General features: G+C 43.7%; 1 protein-coding gene across 2 annotated transcripts in view; it reads left to right on the top strand.

Moving 5' to 3' along the window:
- SEPTIN3 (septin 3) overlaps nt 1-19,507 on the top strand; it is a 496,581-nt gene that overhangs the window by 470,783 nt on the left and 6,291 nt on the right. For both annotated transcript variants that reach the window (XM_088443868.1, XM_088443870.1), the window contains exon 9: nt 15,682-15,733. In XM_088443868.1, the coding sequence (XP_088299994.1) occupies nt 15,682-15,733 (52 nt within the window). The remainder of the gene's footprint in view (nt 1-15,681; nt 15,734-19,507) is intronic.

Raw genomic sequence — 19,507 nt, forward strand, 5'->3', positions numbered from 1 at the left:
AATATATCCAGGAAAACTTGTAGAAGGGATTTATCCGACCTTCCTCATCTCCAGCTGGTGCTGGGGTTTTTTTGTCAAAAAAAGGCAGGAGGATTACAGCCATGCATTGACTATCGAGGTCTCAACCATCACCATCAAGAACAAATACCCCTTGCCCCTCATAACTGAGCTCTTTGACCGAGTTAAAGGCACCCACATTTTCTCTAAACTAGATTTCAGAGGAGCCGTTAATTTAATAAGAATTTGAGAGGGTGATGAGTGGAAAACTGCGTTCAATGCCTGGGATGGGCATTATGAATATCTAGTGATGCCCTTCAGACTCTGTAATGCTCCAGCTGTATTTCAAGAGTTTGTCAATGAGATCTTCCAGGATGTCCTATTCATCATTGTCTACTTGGACAATATACTAATTTTTTCAAGTGATCTCCATACCCACCGACAACATGTCAAAGAAGTTTTGCTCTGCCTGCATGCTAATCACCTCTTTGGGAAATTGTCAAAATGTGTCTTCGAGGTTCCCACCATAGCATTTCTTGGATACATGATCTCAGGTTCAGAACTGCGTATGGATCCTAAGAAACTCAAGGCTATATAGGATTGAGTATTACCCACTTCGTTGAAGGCTGTTCAGAGATTCCTGGGCTTTGCAAACTATTACAGAAAGTTCATTAAGTCTTTCTCCACCATTTTGGCGCCAATCACATCTATGACCCAAAAAGGAGCAAACCCAGCTGACTGGTCTCCGGATGCTCTCTAAGCCTTTCGGACTCTCAGGCAAGCCTTTTCCTCTGCACCAATTCTTTTATGGCCCGACCTTGAAAAACCCTTTGTCCTGGAGGTGGATGCATCCATTTAAGGAGTTGTCTCAGACATCTCCAGATGGGAAGCTCGTGTCCTGTGGGTTCTTTTCCCATAGGTTCTCCCCAGCCGAGAAGAACTACTCCATCGGCGACCAGGAACTGTTGGCCATTAAAGTGGCTCTAGAAGAATGGAGATATTTGTTAGAAGGAGCAAAGCATATCATTACCATCTATACAGACCTCAAAAATCTCCTGTACCTGAAATCAGCTCACTGTTTAATTTAAATTCTCGCAAGGCCCGCTAGGTGCTCTTTTTCTCTCATTTTGACTTTGTTTTGAAATAATGCCCAGGATCTTTAAATGTCAAAGCCAATGCCCTTTCTAGGTCTATGTTTAAAGAAGATGAGCAAACCTCCATGCAGGAGTATCCCTTTGTCAACCCATTGGCCTTCACAATCACTCATGTTTCTTCTACTCCTCCTCGAGGAAGAACTTTTGTTGCACCAGAGTTTTGGAACAAATTGCTATCCTGGGCTCGTGACTCTTTCTTTTCCGGACATGCAGGGGTAGGTAAAAAAGTATTATTTTCTGCAACTAAAGTATTGGTGGCCCTCCATGAAAGGCAAAATACAAGAATTTATACAATGTTGCCCTAAATGCGTCCAGCATAAAAGTTCACGACAATCTCCAGCAGGGTTACTCCACCCCCTATCTATTCCAGTCAAACCCGGGACACATCTATCTATGGACTTTATCACTGATCTACCAGAGTCCAAGGGATTCACTGTCATCTGGGTCATAGTGGACTGTTTCACTAAAATGGCCCACTTTGTCCCTCTGCCAAGTCTTCCTACTGTTGTCACATTGGCACGGCTATTCATTAAAGAAATCTTTCATTTACATGGACTGCCTCTGGAGATAGTGTCAGATCGCGGAGTCCAATTTGTGGCCCGTTTCTGGAGGGCTCTGTGTTCTGCTATACAGATTGTTACAATTCTCCTCTGCCTACCACCCACAGTTGAATGGTCAAACTGAGAAGGTAAATCAAGACCTGGAAACCTCCCTCAGAATATATTTATCCTCTTCCCAAGATGACTGGGCAGACTTGATACCATGGGTGGAGTTCGCTCACAATTTCAATTACCACTCATCTACAGGAGTGCATCCTTTCTTCATCAACTACGGATTTCATCCACGTATCCCTGAGTCCAGTCTTCACCCACCATGGAAGTTCCCACTGCCAGTTCTGCTTTACAACATTTTGCACAGATTTGGAGACAAGTTCAGCTGTCCCTTATGAAAGCATCACATAATTACAACATTTTTGCTGACAGAAAATGTTTTCCTGTGCCCAAGTTTTCCCTTGGTGATTGTGTGTGGCTTTCAACTAAGAATTTAAGACTCCGGGTGCCTACCATGAAAATCGCCCCTTGATTCACTGGACCATTCCGGATCGAACGGGTCCTCAATCCTGTGGTGTGTAAATTACACCTTCCTCCTCATCTGCAAATTCCCAACACTTTCCATATTTCCTAACTCAAGCTATTAATACTGAACCATTTCCATGTCAAGATTCCTACAACATCACCAGTACAGACTGCTCGGGGAGTGGAGTTTGAGGTCATGAAGATCTTGGATTCTCGTTGATATCAAGGTTGATTACAATATCTTGTGGATTGGAAAGGGTATGGCCCAGAAGAAAAGTCTTGGATCAAGGCTGCAGACGTACATGCTCCTAGGTTGGTGCACAACCTCCATTCCAGATTTCCACAGAAGCCTAAGTGGCATCCACAGTCTGCCCTTAAATGGTGGGGTACTATCAGGGACTCCATTTCTGAGTCCCGATGTAGAGCCCAGCAAGCAGCCTTACTTACCTCAGTTCGTGGTCCTGGGCAACCACAAGTCATCTTCGCGGCAACACTCCAGCCGCAGGCTGCAGGTCTTCCTCTCCGCACTGACAGGTGTCCCTCGTGCAGTCTGACATCATCCTCCAGGGTTGCCAGCAGTGTCCTCAGTTCATGTGCATGGCCATCTTGTTGTAGCCAGGGTCCATCAGTATTTCCTGGTTCTCTAGTCAGCTGGGAGTCAGCCACCAATCAGCAACAGGCACTGCATATTTATACCCTTCCTGGATGCTCATTCAGTGCCTGTACAATGTCTTTTCAAGTCCAAGTATTTGGCTCCTGATATTGAAGTCCTTGACTTTCTGAGTATCACCATGTCCTGCTCTTTGTCTGCGATGCTTCTTTGGGTACAAAACCTGAAGCATCTAAAAGATGCCACTCGGGGTTCAAACCCAGAGCACCTATAGAACACACACATATGCATTCTGTCTATACCACAGTGATGCATCTCTGTGTGCTACATCTGGAGTTTGATGCACCATTGTGCACCCAAAGACCCACAGTCATCGTAAGCCAAAGTCAACACAGTCTAGCTGGATATACCTTCATACCTTTGACCTAGGATTCCCGTCTCGTCTTACTGGGTGATCACTGGTGACTTAGACTTAGGATTCCTGCTCTTTCGATCATGGAAATTCAGCATTATCTGACTAGTGTCCTACTTGTTGTTGGGTTTACACAGTTATCGGTCATCCCACTCCTACTACGCTGCTACAGTCTTGTCACAGACTTCTCAAGTTTCATGTTCTTATCATTCTGGACTTTAGTTCCGATTCTAGCTATCATCCTCAACATTTCTCTGTTGTTCAATAAAAACCTTGAATTCTTCTAAAAAGACCACTAGGATTCAAGTCTTACTTCTACTATGAGGAAAAGCTATCTTAAACCTCCTCAGTTCTTGTTACCACGGTCTCAGCCTGCAGAGTCTGATTCGTCACAGGAGGCCAACTTTCCCAGAGTTGTGACACTCCTCATCCACCCTTTTGGGTTTAGAGTTGAGTAATTCATCTCTACTTAGACTCAAGCACTTCTGTATTGCTTTCTGCACTTTTCCTGGATGGTGCCCCCTCTGAATGAAGCTGTGTCCCATATTCTCAAGTGTCTCTGGTAGTTTTTCCAAGTCAGAAGTTATACGAATAGCCCTAACCAATTGTGAAAATGGAAGTCCACTTTTTATGGGCTTAGGATAGAAACTGGATGCCAGCAACAATGTGTTTTTGTCAGTGGGCTTCTTAAAAATAGTCATTGAGAAAGTGTACTCTTGGATTACTATCATCACGTCCAAAAAATCTATTTCTTCAGAGCTATATGTGCTGGAAAATCTAATCAACCCTGGAATCATGTTGATAGCATTACCAAACAAGGAGTCTTCACCTCCATTCCACACCATGAAAAGGTAATCAATATACCTAACATAAAAGGCAATGAATTTAGCAAAAACAGGATGAGCCATGATGTGTCTTCTCATATACGTACATATAGAGGTTTGCATATGATGGGCCATGTTTGACCCCATAGCAGTCCACCTTAACTGTAAATAAAAGCATTATCCAATAAAAAATAATTCCAATGTAGTATGACCTTCATCAGCAATATAACAAATTTTATAGGTGAACCCTCATAGTGTGTACTGGAGCCAACAACATCATGGACCACCTGTATGCCCCCTATATTTGTGTATAAACTGGTGACATCAAATGTCAGCAGCAGACACCCAGCAGGCTGCTGACCAATAGATGCTAGCTTTTTCAGAAAATCAGGCTGCAGATTAAAATCTACATTTTGTGATAGAGCTTGTCCCAATGATCCCCTGGAAGAAAAAATGGGTCATCCAGGGGGCCGAATTAGGGACTTATGGATCTTAGGCAGTATAAACAACAGTGGTATTTTCGGGAATTCCTGTGTGAGAAACCTTGCGGTATGTTCATCAATCCAGTTATAGGATAGACCCATTTGTATGATTGAGTCAATCTCCCTTTTGTAATTATCAATAGGATCATAAAGCAATTTCTTGTAGCAGCTGACATCAGACAGCTGCTGCATAACCTCCTCTATGTAATCAGATAGATTCAAAATCACTATGCCCCCGCCTTTATTGGCGGGGCAGATCACAATGCTGTTATTATCTCAAACTGATTTAAAGGCTGATCTCTCAACTTTGCTGAGATTGGAATGATGTATTTTGATTTTGTTCATATGTGGTAAAACATCAGCCTTAACCAAACGCATGAAGGTCTCAATCGATGCGTTACTGTGCATATTGAAAGGAGTCTTATTCTTACAGATTCCCCCTTGTCTGGAGAAAAAAAATTGCATTCTCAATTGTCTGTGAAACCTATAGAGTTCAACCTCACAGTCAAAAGGTTTCTGTCTATGGGTTTCGACAAATGATAAACCTTTGGATAACACAGAGATTTCAGTCTTACTTGGACTGTAATCCGACAGGTTATATATCACTACTTCCTCATTCCCTTGGAACCCTTTCCACCTTGACCATCTGTGCCTACTCCCCCCTCTGCAACCTGCTTCTTTTTTATTTTTCCCCCCTGTAGCCTTGCTGCGAGTACAGATTTTCTTGCCTAAAAAAGCCTTTCTGCTAGTACTGGGCTGGTCTGATTCACTCTGCTAGTTATGGGACTCCATATCTGTAAATTAAGGCTTAACTCTCCTCCTATTACCCTGTCCAAGTCTCCAACTGGACTGATTGCTGAGCCAGGGATAAACTCTAAATTCCCTATAATCCTCTTTTACCTTTCTATATTATGATTTTTTAAATGCCAACAGATCAGTTTTAAATGAGATGATAGACTCATCAAGCTTGGTCAGCCAATCATTGCTGGTGTCTGCTCTAAGGATCTTATTTCAAGGATATAGTTCACCTGTTGGACTACAAGTACCATAAGATCTAGACTACACTGATTGAGTATCTGGCACCAGTCTCTACAAAAATCCTTGTTATTTCATACCAGAGTATGTTGATTCCTGATACGGAACCCTCTGGGAATCAGGTTTTCCTTGCAGTACTGCGATAGGGTTAATCCATGCAACTCTAACTCAATTAGTCTCTTGCGCAGCTTCAATAGATCAGATTGAATTTAATGTGACTGTCTTTATCAAATGCCAGCTGATCAGTGTTAGAAAAAAGGATTTTGGACACATCCTTGTCCAAAAAACGTTTAGTACCAGTGATATCTCCAATATCAGGATCCATGTGTGCACACACTTAATGTCATACAAAAAATACAGAAAACAATTAAGGATAATTGTCGAATGCATCCTTCAGAATTGTGGTGGTGCAGGTTCAGTGTCCATAATAGTAATTATTAGCGTATATATAGAGAACCGCACTATACTTCATATGTAAATATTTGGGCACAAGGTCATAACATAAATAGACATAGGGTCCCCAAATGTTGCCAAAAAGGACAGACCAGCACTCCACTAATAATGCAAAAATAGAAAAACATTTATTGATATGCCATCATAAGAAGCCATTATAAACAAGCCAGATTGTCTGGACAGAATAAATACTCATCATTGTACATGGACTCATTTGTCTACAACCATGAGTCTGTAAGTCATTTTAGCTGTGCCATACCCCGACAGCCATTTCGAAACAACTCTGTTTTCAAGAGGCAGCATGCGCTATGAACAATACAAGCTGACTTATATAGCTCCATAATCACCAAATTGTGCTCACCTGTAAGAATGCCCTAGCACCATGTGACTGCGCTTGGCTGCCCGCACTCCCCGACATATCCCAGGCAACAGGGGACAGCCCGGCATTGCTGAACAAGAAGTGGCACTGGAACGCGGAACCTGGGTGCACCACCACTGTGGAGTAGGTCATCAAAATCTACAATCAACTTAAAATCTTGAAATCCATAATGAATCGAAATGCGAGTCAAAAGAAAAGATATCTCACCACATGCAAATACAGATAGCTATAGAGAATATTCCAACAGTAACATGTAATAACAAATGCATAAATTCCAGCACATGTAAACCCCTAGATCAGTGTTTCCCAACCTCGGTCCTCAAGGCACACTAACAGTCCAGGTATTAGTGATATCCATGCTTGAACACAGATGGTCAAATCAAAATAACTGCAGTGCAAATTAAGACACTTGAGCTCAAGTATGGCTATCCTTAAAACCTGGACTGTTGGTGTGCCTTGAGGACAGTGGTTGGGAACCCCTGTCCTAGATGTTATCCCCTAAATCACAAACACAGTGACAGATTAAACTCTTCATTAAGCCCTGAAGATGCCATAGTCTTGAGCTTATGGATCCAAAAGCTACTTGTGTCTGTCACCTCCCCTTTGTCTTTAAGGCTATATGTATAGTACATTATGTCTAACTGTTGCTCCAAACTGGGGTTATGCTACTCCATCCAAATACACTACAAAATCTACACAAAAGAGAGCGCTGCATTGGCACAATATAAAGATTACACACTCCCCTCATTCAACTATACAAAATTAAAAAATCACTTTTATTTACCTATATAGAAAACATTTTATACTCATCCAAGAATATTGCTTATACAGCATAAATGATCAATGAAATCTATATCTCTCTGTTGAATACATATAAACCTGTAAAAATGCCCAGATCTCAGAGAAAAATTAGGAGCTGTTTATAATATGTCCCACTCTAGATAAGATGAAAAAGGGGGAATAACTTTAAATCAGTAATCTAACACATAACTTGCCTACTATATACATGTGTGTGGTGCTGAAGAGAGTGTGTACAGCTCTGTGAGTCAGTTGTGGAGGGTACGGTGCAGATGCACTTATTCCATCCACTCTCACCTTCAGGCCGCTGAGATGGTGTTGACTACCATGGAATGCATGTCGAATGACTCTCAGGAAGTAAAAAGAAAGATGTGAGGCTCAGGCAAATTCAAGATATTAAGACATGGACAACAAGCTGAAATCCACCTATTCAGTAGGTGGGTCGGGTTATCATTATCCTCAGCACAAGCAGGCTCCTGGCTGTCATCTATGTGCATGCTGAGATGACAGTTGTCACGCTGTAGCATCTACAGTACTTGAATGCCTTCAATCTGTTTTAGCTCCCACATGCATCAGACAGACTTAACGTATGGGGTAAGACACACAAGGGCTACACAAAATATTTGCCCTAACACCCACATTTATCAGACAGATCTAGCCTATAAAACAGACACAGCAGACTTACCAGTGAGCCTCTAGTCACCTTGCTTGTAGGGATGTGCGCCGGACCATTTTTGACGAATTTGGATTTGGTTCTAATTCGTCGTCTGGCTTTGGATTTGGATTTGCCAAACTACGGTGACTTGTTTCTGGATTTGGATTTTTTACAAAAATTGTCAAAAAAAGCTAAAATCACATAAATTGGGCTTTTTTTTTCTTCCTAGAGTGTTATTAACCTCAATAACATTAATTTCCAGTCATTTACAGTCAATTTAGACCACCTCACAGCTTAAATTTATAGTGTTCACCATTATTGGCCAAATGTTGCAGTGAGCTAACTGATTACCAAGCGTCAGAGCAGCGGTGCAGTGGCACAGACACCACAGTTTAAAGCACATCTATGAAACATTGCCACACAGCAGTGGCAGGAATGAAAGGTAGTGCAAGATGGAATTGTCCTTGGGACCTCCCGCCCACCCTTATGTTGGATATTAAAAAGGACATGCACACTTTAATAAACCAAGCATTTCAGCGACAGGGACTGCCACTTTGTGGCTGAAGTGCTTGGTTTGTTTGGACCCCCACAAAAAACTCTACCAATCTGCTAAAGGGAACAGGTCTACAGTGGCAAGATGTCACCATCATTGCCATCGTCACCCTCATCAGTGTGTACATCATCAGATTCCTCACACAATATTAATTCATCCCCACTGGAATCCACCATTACAGAAGTATCTGTACTGTGACGTGATTGACGGGAAAGGTTTTCCTCATGAAATTTCCAGTTCATTTTAATGAACATCTTTTTTTCTACATTTTGTGGAAGTAGCCTCCTACGTCGTTTGCTCACAAGGTTCCCGGCTGTACTGAAAACTCTCACCGAGTACACACTGGAGGGTGGGCAGCTTAAGTAATGCAAAGCCAGTTTATACAAGGGTCTCCAAATTGCCTTTTTTTTCTTCCAATATCCAAAGGGACTCTGTGACATGTCTATTTGTATGGTGTCCTGAAAATAATCCTCCACCATTCTTTGGATGGTAATCGTATTAGATGGAGTTACAGTAGAGGTGTCACTGGTGTTGGGCAATTCTTTTAGACCTGACCAGATGTCAAAATGTTGACTTGACTTATCTGCATTACCACTGGGTCTTTTGGAAAAGGTGAAATTTTTTCTAGCTGCTGCTTGAGAAACCGAAGGAGGAGACATCATCATAGTGCCATGTGTCACTTCAGCTGCCAACTTGCTCACCAGGAGCGCTTTGGATCTTTTAAGATCTGGGTCAGTTTTAAAGAAAGACACAGCATACGACTTGAACCTAGGATCAAGCATGGTTGCTAAAATATAATGATAAGATTTCAAGATCTTGGCCACCCGTGGATCCTGGCGAAGCAAACAAAGGACTTGATTTCAGTCCAGCATACTTTGCGGAATCACTTTGTTTAATCTCATCCTTCAATTTCTCCAGCTGCTTTTCCAAAAGCCTAATCAAGGGAATCACCTTACTCAAGCTAGCAGTGTTAGCACTCACTTCACATGTGGCAACTTCAAATGGTTTAAGCACCTTGCACAAGACAGAAAGTACTCTCCACTGTGCTGGGCTAAGGTACATTCCCCCTCCTCTCCCAATTTCATGGCTTGTCGTATAGCTATGGATGGCTTTTTGCTGCTCCTCCATCCGCTGAAGCATATAAAGGGTTGAGTACCACCTCGTTACCACTTCTTCCTTCAGTTGATGGCAAGGCAAATTAAACTGCTCTTGCAGGTGCTGCAATCTCATGCACACTGTTGCTGAATGCCGAAAATGTCCCAAAATTTTTTGCGCCACAGACAGCATCTCCTGCATGCCCCTGTCGTTTTTTAGAAAACCCTGCACCACTAAGTTGATTGTGTGAGCAAAACGGGATGTGTTGGAATTCACCCAGCTGTAATGCTTTCACAATATTTGTAGCATTGTCAGAAATCACAAATCCTGAGGAGAGTCCAAGTGGGGCAAGCCATGTTTCTATGACATCTCTTAGTTTTTCTAAGAGGCTTTCAGCAGTATGCCTCTTATTGAATCCGGTGATGCACAGAGTTGCCTGCCTCTGAATGCACTGGTGTTGTTTGTTAGATACTGCTGCTGAAGGCGATACACCCACCCAGTGGGCCGTCACAGTCATGTAATCTTTAGTTTGTCCACTACCACTTGTCCACATATCTGTGGTTAAGTGGACAGTTGGTACAATAGCATTTTGCAGGCCAATAATTAGGTTCTCTTTAATGTCCTGGTACAGCCGAGGAATGGCTTTTCGGGTAAAATGAAACCGAGATGGAATTTGGTACTGGGGACACAGGACCTCAATTAACTGTGTAAATCCCACAGCATTAATTGCGGATATTGGATGCATGGTGTCAGTGATCCGCTGTGCGACAAGGTGAGAGCTATCATACTTGCTTCCCCTTGCAAGAGATTCTTTAACAGTCAATTGTTTTTATGGTAAACTACTATTAGTAGTCTTCTTGGTCCACTTCTGGGATGAAGATCCACCCCCAGCAGCAGCAGGCCTAGCGCTCAAAGATTCAGTTTCTTCTGAGGTGTCCTGGAAAGTGGAGGAGTCACCGTGACTTAGCATTAACAAATTGGATGCTGGACTGCCACTTATCAATACTGAGGATATTGAGGATGAAGGTGTTGCCGGCGGAGATTGCAGGTGCTGGGATTTAGTAGAGAGAAGGCATCTAGCTAATGCTGGACTGCTTGTTGTTATTTTTTCAGTAGTAGTTTCTGTTATCAAACACCTGTCATGAGCTTGCTGCAGATGACATTATAGCATGGAGGTTCCTAAATGCTTAACATCCCTGCCTCTACTAACTGTGGTCCCACAATGGCTACAAATGGCTTGACAAACATTGTCAGGGTTTGGATAAAAATAATTACACACAAAAGATGTGGATTTGTTGGTTCTATGCCCAGGCATGGCAATGACCTTGTTATCTTGGCCAAGAGCTGCTTCCACTGGTGCCTGACTTATACAAGCAATATCCTCATCCTCAAAATCCTTATTAGTGCCAGTGTCAGCTGCACATATATTCCCCTCATCCTCTTGCAATTCCACGGTGGCATCCTCAATTTATATGTCCTCGGCAATACTGCTCATCCCCACAACTACAGATGGAACAGAAACTGTGGATGGTGGTTTCTCTGAAAGGTCAGGGTTACCCATAGCAATACCACTCGTGGACCCACTTAGACTCTCCTCAGGGATTTCTGACATTTGTGTTTCTGAAAACACATTTTGATCTACTGCCATATTGGTTTTACATTTTTTAGACTTCTTCTATAGTCAGATTGAAAAGGTCTTTTATTGTCATGAGAGGCACAAGATGCCTCACTGACAGTTGCAGAACCACCACTCAAAAATAAAGACCAATGCCTGAGCCCTTCCTTGCCACTATGTGTGGTGAATGGTATGTTGCCAATTTTCTGTTTTTCTGCACTAGTAGTAGTCTTTAGAGGGTTTTTTGTGTCTTTAACCCTGTGAAATCTAGATTTCTTTATTTCATGTTCCCTCATTTTTTTTAAAAACCTCTACACCATTGAGAATCAGCTTTAGATGATAGCGATGGACTTCCAGCAGCTGCAGTGCTAGCATTTGCTTGCTACTTCTGTTCTCCTCTTGGTTCATTCCCGTGATCCATATTAATTTATCACTGTGAACTGGAGTCACAGAGCTTGTGGGCTTATGCCCAGTAAGGTCACGGAGCTTGTATACACACTGTGGGCTTATGCCCAGTCACGAAGCTTGTATACACACAGTGGGTTTATGCTAGTAAAGTCACAGAGCTTGTATACACACTGTGGCCTTATGCCCAGTAAAGTCACGGAGCTTGTATACACAGAGTGGGCTTATGCCCAGTAAAGTCATGGAGCTTGTATACACACTGTGGGCTTAAGCCCAGTAAAGTCACGGAGCTTGTATACACACTGTGAGCTTATGCCCAGGCACAGAGCTTGTATACACACAGTGGGCTTATGCCCAGTAAGGTCACGGAGCTTGTATACACACAGTGGGCTTATGCCCTTTCACTGAGCTTGTACACACAGTGGGCTTATGTCCAGTAAGATCACGGAGCTTGTATACACACCGTGGGCTTATGCCCAGTCATGGAGCTTGTATACACACTGTGGGCTAATGCCCAGTCACGGAGCTTGTTTACACACAGTGGGCTTATGCCCAGTAAGGTCACGGTGCTTGTATACACACAGCGGGCTTATGCCCTTTCACTGAGCTTGTATACATGCAGTGGGGTTATGCCCAGTAAGATCACGGAGCTTGTATACAGGAGCTTGTATACACACAGTGGGCTTATGCCCTTTCACTGAGTTTGTAAACACAAGTGGGATTATGCCCAGTAAGGTCACAGAGCTTGTATACACACTGTGGGCTTATGCCCAGTCACAGAGCTTGTATACACACAGTGGGCTTATACCCAGTAAGGTCACGGAGCTTGTATATAGTTATACATACAGTGGGCTTATGCCCAGTTACAGAGCTAGTATACACACAGTGGGCTTACTGTATGCCCAGTAAAGTGGGCTTATGCCCAGCAAAGTCACAGAGTTATATATGTGCAGCCCCAGTCACGGAGCTTTTATATAGCCCAGTCACGGAGCACACTCAGTGGGCTTATGCTGCCCAGTAAAGTAACGGAGCTTATTTATTTATAATATTAATCAAACAAAGTCTGAGGGCTAATGCCCTTTGAAAGTCCAGCAAAAAACATTTTGAAAAAAAACTACACTAACAGTGCACACTAACTAAACACCTCATTCAGAGGCGGTCGGTAGCACCCAAAGTGATCGAGAATATGCAAAACGAGCCCTCAGTTCTCCTACTGCTCTGCCTCACTGTCTCTGCGAAATGGCACCGAGTTCCGGGCGCAGCAACTTTTATAGAGGTCGAACCCGAGCACATCGTAAGTGTGGAAACACCCACAACAATGAAAGCACACCTCCTATCTCTACGGCCTAATTCAGAGTCGGTCGCAGGCGGCAACCTACGTCAGCATGATTAACACCTGTTACAGTGTTAATTGCCTACAAACATCGGCTGAGGCAGAAACCATCGCCTGCACTCGCAAAGCTAAAGGTAGACCCTGGGCTACCTTTAGCACTACGAGCAGTAGCATCGTTATTGCAACGAGATGACGTGTGTGATGACTCGCTCAGTAATATATGCATGCACTTAAAACGCCCTTTTTAAGGTCAACCACGCCTGCATCCGCACCACCACACCCCCGTTCACAAGCACCTTCCCCTGTAACCACCCGCAAACAGCACAAAATGTCAATCTCAGCTACGATATCGTAGTGACTAACGAGCAAGAGGATTGCGGTCAGAAAGACAGGCTTGCGCACGCGCACTGCCATGTACACGCATGCATAGTTGAAAAAAACCTCGCTAGCTACGACCAATCGCTCTGTGCGACCGCCTCTGAATGAGGTCCTAAGTTCTCCTACTGCTCTGCCTCACTGTCTCTGCGAAATGGCACCGAGTTCCGGGTGCAGCAACTTTTATAGAGGTCGAACCCGAGTCTCGCGAAAATCTGACGCCGGCAGGGTGACGTTCGGCCTCTAGGTGGAATCCGAGTCAGGCGGAACACCCGAACTTGCGTTCAGGTGGACTCAGATTCCACCTGTTCGGAGCGGTTCGGCTTCTGAAGAATTCGAACCGCTCATCTCTACTTGCTTGTAGTTTCCTTTGCACTCCAGGACATAATCAAAAGAGACAGCCCATCCACACAGCCTACACTACCTACCTCCATCATAATGTGCTATCCACTGCAGCCTCATGACTGCCATACACAGGTTTCAACAAACTAACTGACCCAGTGTCAAAACCATTGCTCCATTGGCACCATGGCTATAAGTATGCATTAAGTATATACCTTAACCTGTCTCAAATGGATATTAACAATACAGAGCAATGATAGTAGGCACTGCAATGTACAGATGTGTTTACATACATCTAGCCTCCTTGCGTATTAAACAGCCCTTCTATTTGCGCCATGCCATGGCGCAACTCAGTAGTGCCGAGCGTCTATTTGTGTGAATTGTTCCCTTAAAATGCATCTTACTCGCAAAGCAATGCTAATAGGATGCACAAGCAGAAATTGCTGATTAAAATGACATGCTGCGTGCCTATATTCTGTGTGCAACTGCTGCTGTTTCTGCATGCGAAATGCTGCGTTACAGTGTTGCAGTCACACACAGAATATAGGCATGCCACATATAATTTTAATAAGCATAAGCTGCTTGTACATCCTAAAAGTAGGGGCGTAACTATAATGGGTGCAGTGTGTGCGGGGCACACGAGCCCCCGGGTCCAGGGGGGCCCCCACATTGCACACCCTGCACCCATATAATTTTAAACTTACCTGTCCATGGTCCCGCGTTGGGTGTCAGCACTGCTCAGAACACCGGAAAATGTCCGCCGCAGCCATTTTTCTGGTGTTCTTCGCATGTGCATTAGACTCCGGGCACTAGAGTGTTATGCAGGGTAAGAGGTGTGTCTATTGTGAAAGCGCAGCATATAATGAATGTACTTAGTAAGCAGTAGTATTCAGTAATTAAATATTTAATGAGTATACACGTGAAGATAAAATTCTAACAATATGTATAAAAGTTCTTATATATGCAATGCTAGATAGGTGTGGTAGATAAAAATAGGTATTGCAAATAGAACTAGTCAGCAAGTATAACAAATATGATATGGTACAGTACAATATAATATAAAACATACAATAAACAATAAAATAATGAAACAATTGATGTTCCAGAATTTGGCTTCGATAATTGCCAGGATGTAATGACCAGTTCAGTGTCCAAAATAATGGTCCAGAATGGTAGTAATTGGGGTTGATTTTATATCCAAGTAGGTAACAGGTTGCGGCTATTAATCTGTCTTGGTGTGTGTGGGTGGCAAAGTGTCGGGGGAGAGTGCGCGCACCTCGTACCTCATGATGAAGTATAGTGGTCGACCTGCTGCAGAGTTCACGTCTGTGCCGCTGCGCTAGTGTAGAACCTCCCGGTCTCTGGCTCATCCTCCGGTGCACTGCAGCGCTGCCTCAGCTGGAAATGGGTAGCATGTGCAGTGGATGTGGTTGTCTTGGGAGTCCATGTATCGGGTGAGGGTGGGGTTGTGGCCAACGCATTTCACCCGCTTGTTACTGTGCAGGTTTCATCAGGGCTGGAGCCACTACCATTATTCTGGCGCTCTGCGCATGCACAGTAGACTTCGGGCACACTGTAGTGCCCGGAGTCTACTAATGCTCCAGTGGGTGGCCAGCCACGTCAGACGGCTGCCGGCCACTGAGGACAGAGGAGGGGGCCCCACACAGGGAGTGCTCGCGAGCCCCCTCCTCTCTTAAGACGCCCCTGCCTTTAAGACACATTTTAAGGGAAAAAGTAACATGAAAAGTTGCTCAGTGCTACCAAGTCGCACTGCGCTCATTCATTATATGTAAAGTGACTTGTAGTGCACGGAGGATAGATCTATGTGTAGACATCTGTACTTGGAGCAGCAGAAAAAATACAAACAATACAAATAATCAATTGGAATTACAGCCAACCATTAATGGCAACCTGACCATAAGCAGCTTACTGATGTGTGACAGGGTTAACCCTGAATGCTAGGGGAGTGCAAAAAGCGGTCACTTCCGATCAGTGGCATTGACTGTGCCACATGGGGTATACAAATTACATGAGGTCTATTTACTTTATGATGCCATTAGTGAAACTATTTTTTTTTTTATATTACAGTTGAAAACTTGACACACTGTGAGTTCTCTCTCCTTCGAGACTTTGTAATCAGGTGAGTTATCTACAGGTATTTTAATTTTCTCCTCTAAACTCTATTTTGCCTTTTCCAATATGATGTGTACATTCCCTGTGTCAGCTATCTAAGGGTATGTTTATTAGAGATGTGCACTAACCCCCGTGTTTTGGATCTGGATCTCCCCTGGTTTTGGATCTGGATGGGTTTTGCCAAAACCTCACCTCCGTGTTTTGTTTTTCGGTTTTGGTTTTGGATCTGGATTTTTTCTTTAAAAAATCATAAAAACAGCTAAAATCACATAAAATTGGCCTTTTTTGTTCCTACAGTATTATTAACCTCAATAACATTTATTTCCACTCATTTCCAGTCAATTTTGACCATGTTACAGCTCACAATATTGATTTTTTTCATCTAGTTAAGGGCCAAAAGGTTGCATCCAGCTAGCTGGGTCAAAACTAAGTGATAATAGAGTTGAGGACTGTGCAAAGATGATGGTTGGGGTACCCATTGAGGATTGAAGAATTGGTCATTGGTGCAGCCCCTTGCTGAAGAATTAATAATTGGTGCAGCCACTGGCTGAAGAATACATAATTGGCGCAGCCTCTGGCTGAATTGATAATTGGTGCAGCCCCTGGCTGAATAATTGATAATTGGTGCAGCCCCTGGCTGAAGAATTGATAATTGGTGGTGCAGCCCCTTGCTGGCTGAAGTATTGATAATTGGTGGTGCAGCCCCTGACTGAAGAATTAATAATTGGTGGTGCAGCCACTGGCTGAAGAATTGATAATTGGTGCAGCCCCTGGCTGAATTGATAATTGGTGCAGCCCCTGGCTGGCTGAAGAATTGATAATTGGTGCAGCCCTTGGCTGAAGAATTAATAATTAGTGCAGCCACTGGCTGAAGAATTTATAATTGGTGCAGCCCCTGGCTAAATTAATAAATGGTGCAGCCCCTGGCTGATGAATTGATAATTGGTGCAGCCCCTGGCTGGTGAATTGATAATTGGTGCAGCCCCTGGCTGAAGAATTGATAATTGGTGGTGCAGCCCCTGGCTTGCTGAAGAATTGATAATTGGTGGTGCAGCCCTTGGCTGGCTGAAGAATTGATAATTGGTGGTGCAGCCCTTGGCTGAAGAATTGATAATTGGTGGTGCAGCCATTGACTGAAGAATTGATAGTTGATAGTTAACTGTTGATGCAGCCTCCGGGATGAGTAGTAGTGGAATACAGAGCTATGATTAGGAAGGAACCAGTCCTGCAACAGCCTTGAGGCCTGGAACTCTTTGCAAGTTGCGGCCATTACAGCCTTGAGGGCTGGTGAGGAGTGATGACAGGAGGCCCTTTGGCCGTGAAGCAGGATGCGGCCTTTGGGCCGTGTAGCAGCCTTAAGGGCTGAGAACCCTTGGCTGAATGTCACTGTTATGCGACTTGCACCGTTGGGTTGACACAACAAGCAGCAATTGGTTCAGAATTTTCTTTAAAAAAAAATGAAAGGGGCATGCAGGAGATGCTGTCTGTGGCCATTCCAATTTCTGGACATTTGTAAACCATAACATTAAAAATGTCAGGCAGCAATGCCCCAACCAGCACATAATGGAAAGGAAAAAGGTGCAAGATGGAATTGTCCTTGGGCCCTCCAGCCCACTCTTATGTTGTATATGAAACAGGACATCACAGTTTAACAAACCAATCACTTCAGCGACAGGGACTGCCACTTGCGGTTGAAATGATTGGTTTATTTGGACCCCCCCATAAAACAAGCTGACAATGCACAGTGGACATTGGTGGCAATGATCCCATACACAAACTGGCTTTACAATACATTAGATGTCATCATCGTCATTGTCATCCTCATCAGTGTGTGCACCCTCCTCTTCTTCACACAATATGAATTTGTCCCTGCTGGAATCCACCATTACAGAGAAAGTGCTGGTAAAGGTCTTCTTTATGGAATTTGTAATTCATTTTGATGAACATCATCTTTTCCACATTTTGGGGAAGTAACTCCTACGACGATCACTGACAAGGTTCCCGGCTGCGCTGAAAACTGTTTCAGAGCACGCACTGGAGGGTGGGCAACTTAAGTACAGCAAAGCCAGTTTGTGTAAGGGACTCCAAATTCCCTCTTTTTCCTGCCAGTAGTGAAACGGACTGTCTGACATGCCTATTTGGATGCTATCCCTAAAAATAGTCATCCACCATTCTCTGAATGGTGATCGTATCAGACAAAATCACGGTAGACATGTCACTCATTGTAGGCAGTTCTTTCAGTCCCAAACAGATGTTATTAGATTTTGCTGAGTGATCTGCATCAACACCAGCAGTGGGTCTCTTAGGAAAATTTAGTTTTTTCCTGGCAGCTGTAGAAACTGAAGGAGGAGATGCTGCCGTGTCACATTCCGCTTGAGCTGACAATTTTTTCACCACCAGCTCTTTGCATCTTTTCAGATTTATGTCCGTTGGACAGAAAGACACAAGGTATGACTTAAACCTAAGGCCAAGTATGGTCGCCAAAATATAGTGATCTGATTTCAAGATATTGACGACCCTTGGATCCTGTAGAAGCGAATGAAGGGCTTGATCTACAATTCCCACATACTTATGGGAATCACTCCATTACAGCTCCTCCTTCAGTTTCTCCAGCTTCTTTTGCAAAAGTCTGATTACGGGAATGGCCTGACTCAAGCTGGCAGTGTCTGAACTAACTTCAGATGTGGCAAGTTCAAAGACTTGAGAACCTTGCACAACACGGAAATATTCTCCACTGCAATTGACCAAGGTGCATTCCCGCTCCTCTCCCTATGTCATAGGCCATAGTGTAGCCTTGGATGGCCTTTTTCTGATCCTCCATCCACTGAAGCATATAGAGGGTAGAATTCTACCTAGTTACTACCTCTTGCTTTAGCTGATGGCAGGGCAAATTCAACAGTTCTTGCTGGTGCTGCAATCTTCGACGCAGTTGCTGAATGTCGAAAATGTCCCGAAATCTTTTGTGCCACCAAGAGCATCTACTGCACGCTCCTGTCATTTTTTAAAAAAATGTTGCACCGCCAGATTAATTGTGTGAGCAAAACATGGGATGTGATTGAATTCGCACAGTATTGCTGGCATTGTCAGAAATCACAAATCCCAAGGAGATGCCAAGTGGGGTAAGCCATTTTGCAAAGATTTCCCTGAGTTTCTCTAAGAAGTTCTCCATGGTATGCTTCTTAGTGAAACAGATGATGCACAGAGTAGCCTGCCTCTGAATGAGCTGGCATTTGTTAGATGCTGCTGCTGTTTGCACAGTTGGAGGCAATACACCTACCCAGTGGGCTGTCAGTCATGTAATCTTTAGTTTGCCCTGTCTCACTTGTCCACATATCTGTGGTTAAGTGGACAGTGGGCAATTTGGAGGACATTAATAAGATATATTTTTAAATGCCCTTGTACAGATTGGGATTGCTATTCTAGAGAAGTGGACTCTAGAAGGCACATTGTAGTGGGGACACAGGACCTCCATTAACTGGGTAAAACCCACTGCATTAATGGCGGACACTGGACTCACATCTAATACCAGCATAGCTGTTAAGGCATCAGTAATCTGCTGTGCAGCTGGGTGTTTGCTGTCATACTTGTTCGCCAATGCAAGGGACTGTGTGATAGTCAATTGTTTTGTTGAACTTCCTGAACTACTAAAAGTAGCCTTCTACCTGGTCCTGGGATGAAGATCCACTTATAGCAACAGCAGCAGCAACAGACGTAGCACTCAAGGATCCAGCTGAGGAACAATGAATAGGAGAGGAGTCAGTCCTTATGATATTGGATGCAG

The sequence above is a fragment of the Taudactylus pleione genome, unplaced genomic scaffold (genome assembly GCF_031769625.1).
Source record: "Taudactylus pleione unplaced genomic scaffold, aTauple2 ptg000336l, whole genome shotgun sequence".
Taxonomy (NCBI): Eukaryota; Metazoa; Chordata; class Amphibia; order Anura; family Myobatrachidae; genus Taudactylus; species Taudactylus pleione.